The sequence below is a fragment of the Moschus berezovskii genome, chromosome 15, assembly GCF_049115385.1.
Source record: "Moschus berezovskii isolate FMDL1 chromosome 15, NW_MosBer_1.0, whole genome shotgun sequence".
Lineage (NCBI taxonomy): Eukaryota > Metazoa > Chordata > Mammalia > Artiodactyla > Moschidae > Moschus > Moschus berezovskii.
The window spans coordinates 19,786,309-19,801,017 of NC_142474.1; the positions used below are offsets into that span (position 1 = coordinate 19,786,309).

Below are 14,709 nucleotides of genomic sequence, written 5' to 3' on the forward strand. Positions count from 1 at the left end.
ATGGACTGTAGCACGCCAGGCTTCCCTGTCTTTTACTATCTCCCAGAGTTTGCTAACTCATATCCATTGGGTCGGTGATGTTATCTAACCATCTCATCCTCTGCCTCCTTCAGTTCTTCTAATGAATATTTAGGGTTGATTTCTTTACTCTGGCTCTACTTATCTTTTAAACTTTCAAAATAGCCACTTAAAAGGTTTTCCTGCTTTGAGTCTTACTCTGGTCCTTTCATATTGCTCATTTCATATTGCTGACAGAATACCAAAACAGAGATCTGAACAAATCTATTCTCTTCTAAAGTGGTATCACTATTCATCACTAACCAAACACAAGATCTAAACTCCTCCATTTGCCCCTATGCTGCACCCTCTATGCTCCATTTCAGTTTTACCTCTGCATTCTATCTCCAAGTCCCTTCCATGAACCCTGTGTAGTAGACGGCTACTCACCATTTCCCAAGACACTCTGCCAAACCTCCAAGTGAAGACTTTTCCCTTATCCAGAATCTCTATTACTCCTGTTAAGGCAACTCAAATCTTTCCAAGGGAGTATGCCTACCCATTTACTTAATACCTGTCTTAAGATCTTGTTTAAGCTCTTTAAACTTCAATGTTTCAAGTTTTATCCATATTTTCCAATTCATTTTTGTCTATTCTGCAGTTTCAATTTTCTCATCTAGTGGGTTTGGTGAGATGACGAAACAATGGAAATGTTCAAGTTCACATCAGAAAGGAGGAAAAGGAGGGGTTGGTGGCATTTAATCTCACTGTTTTAGAGAGCCACTATTGCTGACAGGAGTGTCACTTTCCTCAAGTTTACTTCAGAAAAACAAAAGGCTTAGAATCACCGCCTAGAACAATATTTTGTGAACCACATCAAAAAGTTAACATTTAACTGTATTCACAGAACTACATGCAAATGTCAGACAAACAGACTGTCCAAATGAGAAGATAACACTTCTCATTTGTTGTAATCATATTTGCAAGACAGTATCAGTAACAAATTGTCTTGAAAACAAACTGGATAGAAACGGCTCATTGGTATTATTTGAAAAAATATGATTATTATTTCCACTATGAAACTTTAAAAGGTTCAAGGGGAAATGAAAAATGATAGCAAATTAGAGAAAGGTGATGTGGTCTAGTCTATCCTTAGTGATAGAATTTTAAAATTAAAAATGTTACCTATGAAATTAATTATTACTTTTTAAGAAACTGAAAATATATATTTTTAAAGTTGAAAGTTAAGTATTCTATTTATTTAGGCTGCTCTCTGTTGCTGCACATGGGCTTTCTCTAATTGTGCTGAGCAGGAGCTATTCTCTAGTTGCATCTAAAGGCTTCTCGTTCCGGTGGCTTCTGTTACTGTGGAACATGGGCTCTAGGCACATGGGTTTCAGTAGTTGTGGTGCACGAACTTAGCTGCTCTGCAGCATGTGGGATCTTCCCAGACCAGGGCTTGAACCCATGTCCCCTGCACTGGCAGATGGCCTCTATCCACTGGACCACCAGGGAAGTCCCCAAAATGTTTAAAGTTAAATACTATAACTATATAAAATGTGATCTGCTGGTACCCAGAAATAGATTTTAAATTTAAAGCATACCTTTAAAACAGAGGTTCTTAAAACTCTGACCTATGTGAGATGTGAAGATTTAATCACACCCAAATAGAGATCAGACCTCTGCCCTCAGCTACTGGGAAAAGATCTCTACGCCTCTCGAATATACTGCCTGTCAAGAGTATCTCTGTTTGAAGATACTTTGAAGCCCCTTTGAAGCTTAGGGTCTTCAAACACCAGACCACCAATCAGGTGGTTTATAAAGGAGGCTTTGGGATATATGCCATTATCAGCTCTGACCTCTGGAATAAACTAGACACTAAAAGGTATTAGCCCATCTTTGGGGAAGAGCTGGAAACTGAAGGTTAGCTTTGCAGGCAGGACATGATGAAGCCCCAATAAAAAACTCTGGAAAGGTGAGATTCCCTGGTTGGTAATATTCAACACATACTATATTCCACATCAATTCTGGGTATCTGGAACCCTTCTCAGGTTCTGCCCTAAACATCTCTTCCTTCTATTATTCTAATTTATATCCTTTACCAGTAACAAACGTGGCTGTGAGTATAAAAGGTTTTGATGAGTTCATGTCTCTCTAGTGAGGTATTAAACCCGAAAGTTGTTGGGGAGATGCCCTAAATTTGTAGTCAGTCTCAAGTGAAAGTACCCCTGGAGACCTCCCAGCTTGTTGCTAATGTCTTGCGTGCTAAGTCACTTCTGTCATATCCAACTGCTTGTGACCCCACAGACTGCAGTCCACCAGGGTCCTCTATCCATGGGATTCTCCAGGAAAAAACACTAGAGTGGGTTGCTGTGCCCTCCTCCAGAGGGTATTCCCGACCCAGGAATAGAACCAGTGTCTCTTACGTCTCCTATATTTTAGGCTGACTCTTTACCAGTAGTACCACCTGGGAAACCCCACCAGCTGGTGTGGCCTATATAAATATGTCTTTTAAAAACATAAGATTTTAAAGCAACATAAAATGATATAAAATCCTATGTTTCTATGTACAAGACAAATTTCTGTTGTTCAAGTCACTCCATATGTAGTATTGTTAAAGCAGCTCTAGCAAACTAATACATACAGTATCACAATGTCACAGACAATTTTATATACACAATAAATATTAAAAAGACAAGCTTGTAATAATGTATCCCTTTAGTGACACATTAACCAGCAAGTTCTTGTAATGATGTATGTAAACAATATTTTGAAATATCTGCAACAACTGCAGAATGGTATTTAAAAACATCTGGGATTTCTACTGGTGGCAAAGTCCTAGGACTGTTAATTCTACTATAGTTGTGACCCACAATCATAATGGAAAGAATACTCAGTTTCAGGTAAAGGTTTGGACCTTGGTCCTGCACACACAAACATGTCTTTTCCCCCTTCTAAGTCACACACACCCTGAATTCTACTGAGAGATCTCAGCTTGCAAAACCCTGCTTTAGAATTAGTAAGCTGGTCTTATAACAATCAGATAATTTTGGGGGGAAAAAATGTATTTTTTTTTCTCTTTCTAAAATATGTGGGTGATTAAGATCTTTGAGGAAAGAAAATGTAAGTTCGATCTTTTCCATAAATGGGTTGGAAATATGGTACAATCTTTAAGAGGTTATCTGTACACTAATAACTACAAGTTCTTACCCTTGATTTCTGGGGTCTTCCCATTGCGTAATACGAGTGTTGTGGTTGACAAAATATACTCTACCATTGCTGTCCGTTCTCTTCTCTTTAAAACAGAAAAAAAAAAAAGGCAAAGCATTATCGAGTTGGCATAGTCTTCTTCCTCAAATTAAGATGAGCTGATTTTGCCATTTTTCACTGCACTGTTGATTTTGTAGTTTTTAAATAATTTTAAAAGATTTATTCTTGCACTACTAAGTCTACATACTTACTCAAGTTATACAACTATCGTTATATTCTAGAAAGTAAACAGATATAATTCACAATATCCTGCCCACACAATCTTTCTGTTCAACCTAACCAACATACATTTGCATACATGACCTCAAATTAACCTTAACAGTCTCACAGAGTAGGCAGTTTTCATTTATCTTAAAGATAAGGATTTTCAGACAGGCTAAGTGATCTGCCCCTAATCTCAGAATTAAGTAGTAGCTGGACTCTAGCTGATGCAGGATGGAAACTGACATCGCCATTCAAGAGATTTTTTTTTCATATGGCACCATCTCATTTCTGAAAATATAATGGGGGTATGTAACTTAACTGTTTCTTTGATATGTGCTGAGTCACTGAGTCGTGCCTGACTCTTTGTGACCCCATGGACTATAGCCTGCCAAGTTCCTCTGTCCATAGGATTCTCCAGGCAAAAATACTTAAGAGGGTAGCTATTCCCTTCTCCAGGGGATCTTCCTGACCCAGGGATCAAACCTGGGTCTTCTGCATTGCAGCGGAATTCTTTACCATCTGAATCACCAGGGAAACCTGTTTCTTTGCTATATGCTAGGTATTACTTAACTAGAGAAGACATTGTTTCAAAATACATCCTGTTTCTTAATACAACCAGTTTCCTATCCTAAATATCTATAGCAACGTTTTACACCAGAGTTGGGCTGCTGCTGCTGCTGCTGCTGAGTCACTTCAGTCGTGTCCGACTCTGTGTGACCCCTTAGACGGAAGCCCACCAGGCTCCCTCTTCCCTGGGATTCTCCAGGCAAGAACACTGGAGTGGGTTGCCATTTCCTTCTCCAATGTGTGAAAGTGAAAAGTAAAAGTGAAGTCGCTCAGTCATGTCTGACTCGAAGCGACCCCATGGACTGCAGCCTACCAGGCTCCTCCATCCATGGGATTTTCTAGGCAAGAGTACTGGAGTGGCTTGCCATTGCCTTCTCCGAGAGTTGGGCAGCAGGGCTCAACTCTTTAATTTACAGGATCTGTATTTGAAGCACTGTGTCTCCCCACCTGTATCTTGTTTTAGGATTCTCCTAGTTCTCTTATGCCCATTCTACACAATTGTTCTGCTTCTCTGAGCTTTCTCATTAAGTTTAGAAGATGTGTATTTGTAATTTTCTTTTAATAACCAAGTAGCTTTGAAACTTTAATATTAACATTAGTTCTGCTGTTTTGAATTATTTTCTCTGCTCCATTACAAATTAATTATTCAAAAGATACGTCTCTTCCAGTGTCTAAATCTTTTAAATTTGGCCAAGATGTCTCAAAATGAACACTTAAGTATTCAATATTATAAAATTTTTTTTAAAAGCATGGTTATCTTAAAATTAGCAATTAAAAAAAAAATTTAAGCTTAACTCCACGGTGAGAAAACCAATATTTACTCCTATGGTTTGAAAGTTCACGTCTATTTTCCAAACAACACTTATGTAACCCTTTTGGACTTTTCTTTAAGAGAAGATTTGCAGAATGAGTGTTAGGCCAAATTATACAGCCTTGTCAAGGTACTGTTTGGTAACTTTCAACTTCTCTCCAGCACTGAATCCATGATCTCAAGTAGCAGTGATGATACTGGGGTAGGGAGTGGAAGGTGGGGGTAAGGCTGGCTGGTGCTGGGAAAGAAGGAATAAATTGGTGAGTATCATGAATCTGCTCCCGACAGCTCAGCTACTTTCTCTACCAGTTGAGCCTAAAATGGAAACAAAACTTCTACAATATATAAAATATAGGAAATAGACTCTGCATCTTGTGACACATCTTAAATACAGAAAATGGACTCTGTATCTTGTGACACACCCTAGACAGTAACAATGGCTTTGCTCGTCATGGCACCTAGAGTGTGGAAACATGTAACCAACTTTAAGAACTGTCTCTGAGGCAAAAAGAAGCATCCACAGTACTACAGCTAGCTACATAATAAATAAAAAAGCAAGTTAATGTTCCAGGTAGTTTAAATTTAAATTTTTAAATACACTTACAGAATTTATAAATTTCTTGTACACCAACAATCTTAAGTAACTTTTGTAATCTAAAATTAACATCATAAGTGCCTAGCTGAGTATATATTTATCTATTAACTGCCATATAAGTTCAGATTTCAGGGGCAGAGATTCTCTCAAATACCTAACATGAACAGAGTCACTGCCTGGGTTCTTCAAGGGGTCTGAGAACCCTGGTGAGTTTCTGACCTCAGCTAAGGATACCCTCATCTAAACCATGGTCAATGTTTATTGAATGGTGGCATGAAGCTAGGGATGGCATGGAGATTTCCCATTTTTTTCTTTACAGATAAACAGATTTAAGGCTTTGGAGTAGTTTTGCCTTATTCCGAAACTTTTTTTTGGCATGCTTTGGTTTTTATCATTTTTAAAGGTCTTATCCAGTTTGTCTTTTCAATGAAAAATTTAAATAATACTTTTTGACATTTTAAATATTTAGTTTGTGCACTTAGATTACAGTTCACACATTTTGTAGTTCTGTGACTTTACTAGGTAGGCTTTCTAAATAAAAGCTTAAAAACATTTCAAAACAAAAACAAAACTCCATCAAAAGCTAACATGAGGTAAGATAAGATAAAGTGGATAGAAAACTTAAAAGAATAAGGAAACCATACACATCACTAGTCAAGTTGTTTTTAAAGTAAAGTGTATTCCTAACGTAAGTTATTCTTCTGTTGTTACAAAACTATAGGTCTTTGATGTTGGTCTTTTGGTTAGCAATAAACTTAGCTTAAATAGACTGTACGGTTGTATGAAGTTGTAAAAGTATTGTACGAACAATGAGTGAGGTTTCAAACTCCTGTAATTGTAGTTGAATAGTCATTGTATTTTCTTGTGAACCATGTTCAATGGTTGTACCTCAAATCAGCAAACAAAATGAAGTGCTTTGGTAGGTTAACAAAATGGTTTTACCCAGGAAAAAAAAACTTATTTCTGTTTGTTCTAAGTATATAGTGCTGATACCAGCATTTCTTGGAAGAGGCCGTGAAGACCAAAACTTCAAAGATGGAACCTCAAACTTGCAAACTGAAGGCTCATATGCTTAATGAGATGTACTGTGATTACAGAGCTGATTTCTTACTTTGTTGAAAAATCACATGATAAACAATTCTGAAATTACTGAACACCAAACCTGAATACACATCAAAGCATTTCCTGACCTGATGAATAAGGCACTGAACAACAGAAGCTTCTTAATGTTCTATGTATTCATAGCAACTCTGAAAATGAGAGGACAGCTTTGTACTTGATGGGTAAATCAGCTATAAAAAGCCCTATCAGACTATATTGTTGAATCAAAAGCATTCTTTGTTCTCCAGCCTCTACAGTTTGCATGTGTTATAATTTCTTCACTATCAGCTTCTAAGATAGTAACGTCTAGTCCAAGTATACAGAAGTCTGAAAGGGTGAAGAAGTGGGATTTAAAAATACGTGGCATCACAAAAATAATGCTGACAATTTCAGAACATCAACACAGGCTATAAACTGGGATTTTATTTCCTGGATCAATGCTGAGGGTCTATCAGGTGCTTCTCATTTAATACCAGAGTTATCCCTGGCTCCACAAATAAAGCATATGCCCCAAAGGCAGAGTTCAGTTCACAAATAAAGCAGTGCTCAGTCTAAATAATAGGATGATCATGAACTCATTTAAGAAAGGGGAGGGGCCGCACCTCAACTTCAGGAGCATGAAACCTAAAAATAAGCAGAACGTAAAATAACCAAGGAAAAATTCTGATAACATACATAAGGAGGGATTGGGTCTCTAGAGGTAGTACTTTAGGGAGGTGTTGCTGGCTAAAATAAAAATGAGAAAGATCCTGATGATATAATGATAAGCACAGAAACAAGGACTAGCTCTGCAGGAAAGGCTTTTCAAATAACAGCAACACAGACTGCAATTCATGCTGCTGTGAGCAATAAACAATTTTTCTTAACCGCTACCCGAGAGAAGATACAAACTAGTTTGTGTTTCTAACAAAAGCCAATCAGGTCAAGGTTTTTCTGCAATAAAATCAAGAGGATTAATATACAACCTACAGATATTTCAGTCCCTCAGCTTCTCTTCTGTAACATGAATGTAAAACAACTCCTGAAATAAAGCTGAGAAGACCATTCATGTCAGGGAACGCAACCAAACAGCTCTAGTTCGGTATGTCTAAGAACAACATTTTTTTCTAAAGTACTTCATAACAATCATACACTGTCCATTATAAGGTCCCACAGAGCCAAAAGACTCCTTACCAAACTGCCAGACACTGGTGAACACAGACCTTCACCACTTTCATATGCCTTCCTTTTGTTTTATAAACTAGGAACATTAATAGTTATAACTATGAACTATTACATTTTTTATCTCTGATTCACAGGAATGTTAAGGATAAATTACTTCAAGGGCAATTGTTGTTCAGTCGCTCAATCGTGTCTGACTCTACGACCCCATCAACTGCAGCACGCCAGGCTTCCCTGTCCTTTACTATCTCCCTGAATCTGCTCAAACTTGTTCATTGAGTCAATGATGACATCCAGTCATCTCATCCTCTATCACGCCCCTTCTCCTCCTATCCTCAATCTTTCTCAGCATCAGGGTCTTTTCCACTGAGTCAGCTCTTCACAACAGTTGGCCAAAGTATTGGAGCTTCAGTTTCAGCAAAGTCCTCCAACAAATATTCAGAGTTGATATCCTTTAGGACTGGTTTGATCTCCTTGCTCTCAAGAGTCTTCTCCAGCACCAGTTTGAAAGCATCAATTCTTTGGCACTCAGCCTTCTTTATGGTCCAATGCTCACATCCATACATGACTACTGGAAAAACCATAGCTTTGACTACATGGACCTTTGTCAGCAAAATGACGTCTCTGCTTTTTAACAGGCTGTCTAGGTTGGTCATAGCTTTTCTTCCAAGGAGCAAATGTCTTTTAATTTCATGGCTGCAGTCACCATCCACAGTGATATTGGAGACCAAGAAAATAAAGCCTGTCACTGTTTCCAATTTTTTCCCATCTACTTGCCATGAAGTGATGGGACCCGATGCCATGATCTTAGTTTTCTGAATGCTGAGTTTAAAACCAGCTTTTTCACTCACTCTTTCACTTTCATCAAGAGGCTCTTCAGTTCCTCTCCCTTTCTGCCATTAGGGTAGTGTCATCTGTATATCTGAGGTTATTGGTATTTCTCCTGGCAATCTTGATTCCAGCTTGAGCTTCATCCAGCCTGGCATTTCTCATGATGTACTCCGAATATAAGTTAAATTAATAAATAAGCAGGGTGACAATATACAGTCTTTACAAATTCCTTTCCCAATTTTCAACCAGTTTGTTGTTTTCATGTCCAGTTCTTAATTGTTGCTTCTTGACCTGCATACAGGTTTCTCAGGAGGTAGGTGAGGTGGTCTGATATTCCTATCTCTTGAAGAATTTTCCACAGTTTGTTGTAACCCACACAGTCAAGGGCTTTATTTAGTGTAGTCAGTGAAGCAGAAGTAAATGTTTTTCTGGAATTTCTTGCTTTTTCTATGATCCAATGGATGGATCTCTGGTTCCTCTGCCTTTTCTAAATCCAGCTTGTACATCTGGAAGTTCTTGGCTCACCTGCTGTTGAAGGCTAGCTTGAAGGATTTTGAGCATGACCTTCTTGCACGCGAAATGAATACAGTGGTGTGGTACTTTGAACATTCTTTGGCATTGTCCTTCATTGACCTTCTTCAGTCCAATGGCCACTGCTGAGTTTTCCAAATTTGCTGATATAGTGAGTGCAGCACTTTAACAGCATCATCTTTTAGGATTTGAAATAGCTGAGCTAGAATTCCATCACGTCCACTAGCTTTGTTTGTAGTAATGTCTCCTAACGCCCACTTGACTTCACAGTCTAGGATGTCCAGCTTTAGGTGTATGGTCACACCATCGTGGCTATCCGGGTCATTAAGACCTTTTTTGCACAGATCTTCTGTGTATTATGTGGTAAGTGAAAGTTGTTCAGTCTGACTCTTTGAGACCCCATTGACTATACAGTTCCATAGAATTCTCTAGGCCAGAATACTGAAGTGGGTAGCCTTTCCCTTCTCCAGGGGATCTTCCCAACCCAGGGATTGAACCCAGGTCTCCCGCATTGCAGGTGGATTCTTTACCAGCTGAGCCATAACTGAAAGGCAGGCTTAAACAACCAATTTCATTTATTGCCCAGATTCATGTGACCTTGACATCAATTTTTTCCCCTCCATTCCTAAAACAATGCTAGAGCAATCTATCAAACTGATGTTTCCCAACAAGACTACCTAGAATTATTACTTTCTGAAATATCTGCAGCTCTTGAAGATAAAACTTCAGCTGGTTCCATCAATGGTTTTACTTTGCTGTTTTCCAGTTTCTATTGATATATAGTCTTTCTCTTCCATGCAGAACTGTTTCTATATTGTCATGTTTATTCTAGAAACTTACTATAGCTCTATGATGCTAAAGCTGAAGCTGCAATACTTTGGCCACCTCATGCGATGAGTTGACTCACTGGAAAAGACTCTGATGCTGGGAAAGGTTGGGGGCGGGAGGAGAAGGGGAAGACGGAGAATGAGATGGCTGGATGGCATCACCGACTCTGTGGACATGAGTTTGAGTGAACTCCGGGAGTTGGTGATGGACAGGGAGGCCTGGCGTGCTATGATTCATGGGGTCGCGGAGAGTCGGACACAACTGAGCGACTGAACTGAACTGAACTGAATGATGTATATAATACATATAAAATAATCTGGTAGGGCAGGCTCATCTTAAAATCTATTAACAAAGTTTTAATAACTAAGGTACTTGATAACAGAGCTGACTCAAGTACTCCACAGTGCAGGACACAAAGTCAGTACCCTACCATGTTCCCCCTTCCACTGGTTCTTTCAGATAACATCAACTCTATCAACCTCTGAACTGTGTTTTTAAAGCACGAATATGATCAAATCATCTTTAAAAGTTTCTATTTTGAAATAAGTATTATAGTATGAAGCAAAAAGTGTTCAAAGAATCTCATATACCCTTCAATCAGTTTACCCCAATGATGACATCTTATGTAGCTATAGCAGAGGATCAAAATCAGGAAACTGACACTGATACATTACTGCTGACTATAAACTTAACTCAATCTTTACTAATTTTTAACGTTTGAATTCATTTCTGTAATATATAGTTCCATACACTTTTATTCCATGTACAGATCTGTGTAATCACCACCACAGTCAAGGGACAGAACTGCTCCACCACTACATAAGAACCACTCATCTTAACTCCTATATTTGGAACCACCTACCAGTCAGTGGCTACCTCCTGGAAACTACTAATCTAATTCTCATCTCTATAGTTTTGTCATTTTAAGAATGTTACATAAATTGAATCATATTAGAACATAACCTTTTGAAATGAATTTTTTTCACCAAGCATACTGCTGTGGAGGTCCATCTAGATTTTCAGAGGTATCATAATCCAGTCCTTCTTATGCTGAGTGGGCAAAATACTTTTAAATTTTAGAAGAGTAACTTAGAACACTTGGGGGAATTTAATGCCTATTTGGCACTACAAATTAAACCAAGACACCCAAAAAGCATCTCAGATATTCACTCAAGCAAGAGCAAGGTTTATCATCCATTCATAAATACATAATTGTTAAAATGACTGAATTTAATTTAAAAAATCTATGTGACTTACCCCATCCAGGTGGCAGGGGACCCAGGGGATCAAATTCTTTATTTTGTGATGTAGCAAACAAATCTTGATTCTAAAAAGAACCACCCCCAAAATGGTTAAATAACTAACAGATATAATCTGTCAGTATTTGAAACTATCTGATATTCAAGTATTACAAGTAATTTTACACCCAAATTGACCACTGTTCCCCTTACTTAGCTTTAAATCAGTAAATTAGAGAAATATATAAACCTTACAAAAGTTACTTAATAGTTTAACAGTACTCAGTCATCAGCTGGCTGAGAAAAATCTTGTATTTCTAACCCCAAAATCATGAGAAGAGAGTTAGAGAAACATGAAGAGTAGGCTATCAGGTGAGCAAAAGGAAAGAATTCCAGTTTGGAAGGCATTGATAAGCCTAGAACTGTAGAGAAGATTTCAAAAATTCATTTGAAATCATCACACTGGTGGAGAGAGAGGTCTGGCTAGATAAAAGGAAAATAGGAGTCAACCACTGGAAAAAGAGAAGCAAAAGTCATACTGTGTAGGATGAAGCGTTAATGAGTGTGTTTTTGTTTAAATATGTAATAAAGTGGGGGATACTTTGTGGTCTCTCAGTAAGATGCGGTTAAACCCTTTCTTCTGTAAGATAAGGCAAATAAATAGACTAATTACTTTAAAAATTATGGGAAAAAATACACAAGTAAAATAAGATAGTGTACCCCACGTATTCAGTAACAAGAGTCAAAAGTAACCAAAACTGCCAACATTTATTTTTCTTCCATATTCTTTACTGAGCAAAAAGGAGGGGGAAAAAAACAATCATCATTTCACTCCTATTTTAGTAAGCCTAAAATTTGTGAACATTTTCTTATACAATCACAGTATCATTATTACACCTACCAAAGAATCTATGTTAATTTTATCATCTAATACACGATCTCTAATTAAATGCCTCTGGTTACTTACTAGATCGAATCAGAATCCAAAATCATCATAGCATATTGGTTTAGTCTCTTAAGTCTAAATTTATAGCAGTTTCCTCCACTGTTGGTCTTTTTCGCCCCATATATTGATTTATTATGGAAACTGAGTTAACTGATTAAACAGTTTTAAAAGCATATGAGAGATACTCCATTTCTCATAAAAGCTCATAGAAGATAGACTGATCAAGGATTGGCCCTGCTTCTGACAGACACAGTAACGAAAAAATAGGGAATAGGGAAGCCAAGGAGAAACAGTATACAAGGTTTCAACCTTGTTAACAGTTTGGAGCAGTTTAGCATATGACAAACTGCTCTGATAATTTTTCTAAGACCAAGCCTACCCCACTGACTTTCCCTGGACAGATAAGGACAGGCACAATGAAGCCATGGGCCAGAGCCATTACACAATGATCCATCATCAACCATATCCATTCTGAGGTTAAAAATGCTGACTGTATAAGCATCTGCTGCCCTATAACCAGGGTCAGAACAAAGGCCACTTCACCTATCAAATAAATAGATTTTCTTAACAACACCTCACCACTTTTTAAGTAGCTAGCAGTAAGAATGTTCAATTCAGTTCATAACTAAAATAGGCTGTTTAAGTTCTTTTTAATTTAGAACCACTCTATAACAAGAGTGAAGAGTAGGAATGTGGACAGGAGAAAAGAAAAAATGGTTCATGAATAAAAGCTGCAATTCAAGAAAAGTTTGTTAGAGTATCAAATTGGTTAAACTACAACGAAGCAATACACAATGTGGGCGCTTTAAAAATTTTCTAACCGCCTTTAAAAAAAGGCTTTTAAAAGATCACATACGAGATACAAAAGGCCAATAGGCACATGAAAAATGCTCAACACCACTAATCAAAACCACAATGAGAGATAACCTCACACTCATCAGAATGCTTATCATCACAAATGTCACAAATAACAAATGTGGCAAGGATGTACAGAAAAAGGGAATCATGTATATTACTGGCAGAAATGTAAACTGGTGCAGCTACTTTGGAATACAGTATGGAGATTCCTCAGAAGATAAAAATAGGAAGTTCTCTGGTGGTCCAATGGTTAAGATGTCATGCTTCCACTGCAGAGGGCCTGAGATCAATCCCTGACTGGCTAAGTGCGTAGCATGGCCAAAAAAACCTAAAAACAACAAAAAGACTAAAGAGAGACCTACCATATGATAGAACAACTCAACTCATGGATATATATATATATATCTGAATTAAAAAAAAAATGCATCCCAAAGTTCACCGTAGCATTATTTATAATAGCTAAGAAAGATATAGAAGCAACATTAAGTGTTTCATCAACAGATGAATAACTGAAGAATATATAACATATATACACAATGGAGTACTATTCAGCCCCCTCCAAAAATGGTATTCTGCCATTTGCAACAAAGTGGATGAACCTGGAGGGTATCATGTTTAGTGAAATTAAGTCAGAGAAAGACAAACACTGTATGTTATCACCTATATATGGAATCTAAAACTATAAAAACTAAAACAAATGAATAATCAAAATAGAAACAGATTCACAGGGAGAACAAACTAATGGTCACCAGTGGGAAGAGGGAAGCAAGACAGAGATGGATTAAAAGGTAAAAAACTACTACACATAAAATAAATAAGCTTTAAGAATATATTATATAGCACAGGAAATAGAGTCAATACAGTAACTTTAAATGTTACATAACCTATAAAAATTTGAATAACTATGTTGTGTACCTAAAACTAATAAAATATTGTAAACCAAACATACTTCAATAAAAATAAAAGATCATGTATTCTAAAATGTATATCTGCATTTGTGGATAGAAATGCAGGTAGAGAAAAGAGAAAAGATTAAAAAAAAATGAAAACTGACATTTCTATGCATTTAATATGTGCCAAAAAAATCTGGAATTTTATCTTACAGAATCCTCAAAAAAAAAAAAAACCTGAGATAATTTTATCTATGGATCTACTGTATAGATAAAGTAAATGAGTCTTGATGAGGTTAAGGAACTTACTCAAAGTCATACAGAGAAAGTAACTGTGGAACCAGGATTCGAACCCAGATGTGTCTTACTCCAAAGCCCAAGCTCTTTCCACTGGACACCCATGTGGAAACTAGTTTTAAAGAAGGCAAGCCAGCTAGGCATTCAAACCTAAAAGAAATTTGGCCAGTTATACCGAAGATGATTATAATTTAGAAAGAATGAATGAAAGATGTAAAACAGCACTGGAAAAAAAAAACTGTAAGGTAGACGAGACAAAAATTAATTCCACTTCTAAACCACCGGGAAGGGGAAAACATTGACAGCTGTCTGCAGAAGTTGGCAGGAAAAATTGTTACATGAAAGAAAGTTATCTTAGTCATAACCAGGTGGTGAAGCAAAAGCTGATGAGCAAGATGCAAATTTATCTACATCGGTGAGTGGTAACTATTATGATGACCAAGTCCAAGAAACAGAAATATGGAGAAAAGGCAAATTCCTAATGAAAATAGGAATTTATTTTGATGGATTCTAACAGAGATGATACTGATGGCAGTAGAAGGGAAGAGACGGCAATGGAGAGGGTCAGTTTCTCTTGAATTCTT

General features: G+C 37.3%; 1 protein-coding gene across 1 annotated transcript in view; it reads right to left on the reverse strand.

The window, feature by feature from the left end:
* Positions 1–14,709, reverse strand: part of ITCH (itchy E3 ubiquitin protein ligase) — a 96,861-nt gene that overhangs the window by 26,507 nt on the left and 55,645 nt on the right. Inside the window, exons 12-13 of the mRNA XM_055435897.2 lie at positions 11,154–11,223; positions 3,208–3,292 (exon numbers count right to left, since the gene is read on the reverse strand). Coding sequence (XP_055291872.1) covers positions 3,208–3,292; positions 11,154–11,223 — 155 coding nt within the window. The remainder of the gene's footprint in view (positions 1–3,207; positions 3,293–11,153; positions 11,224–14,709) is intronic.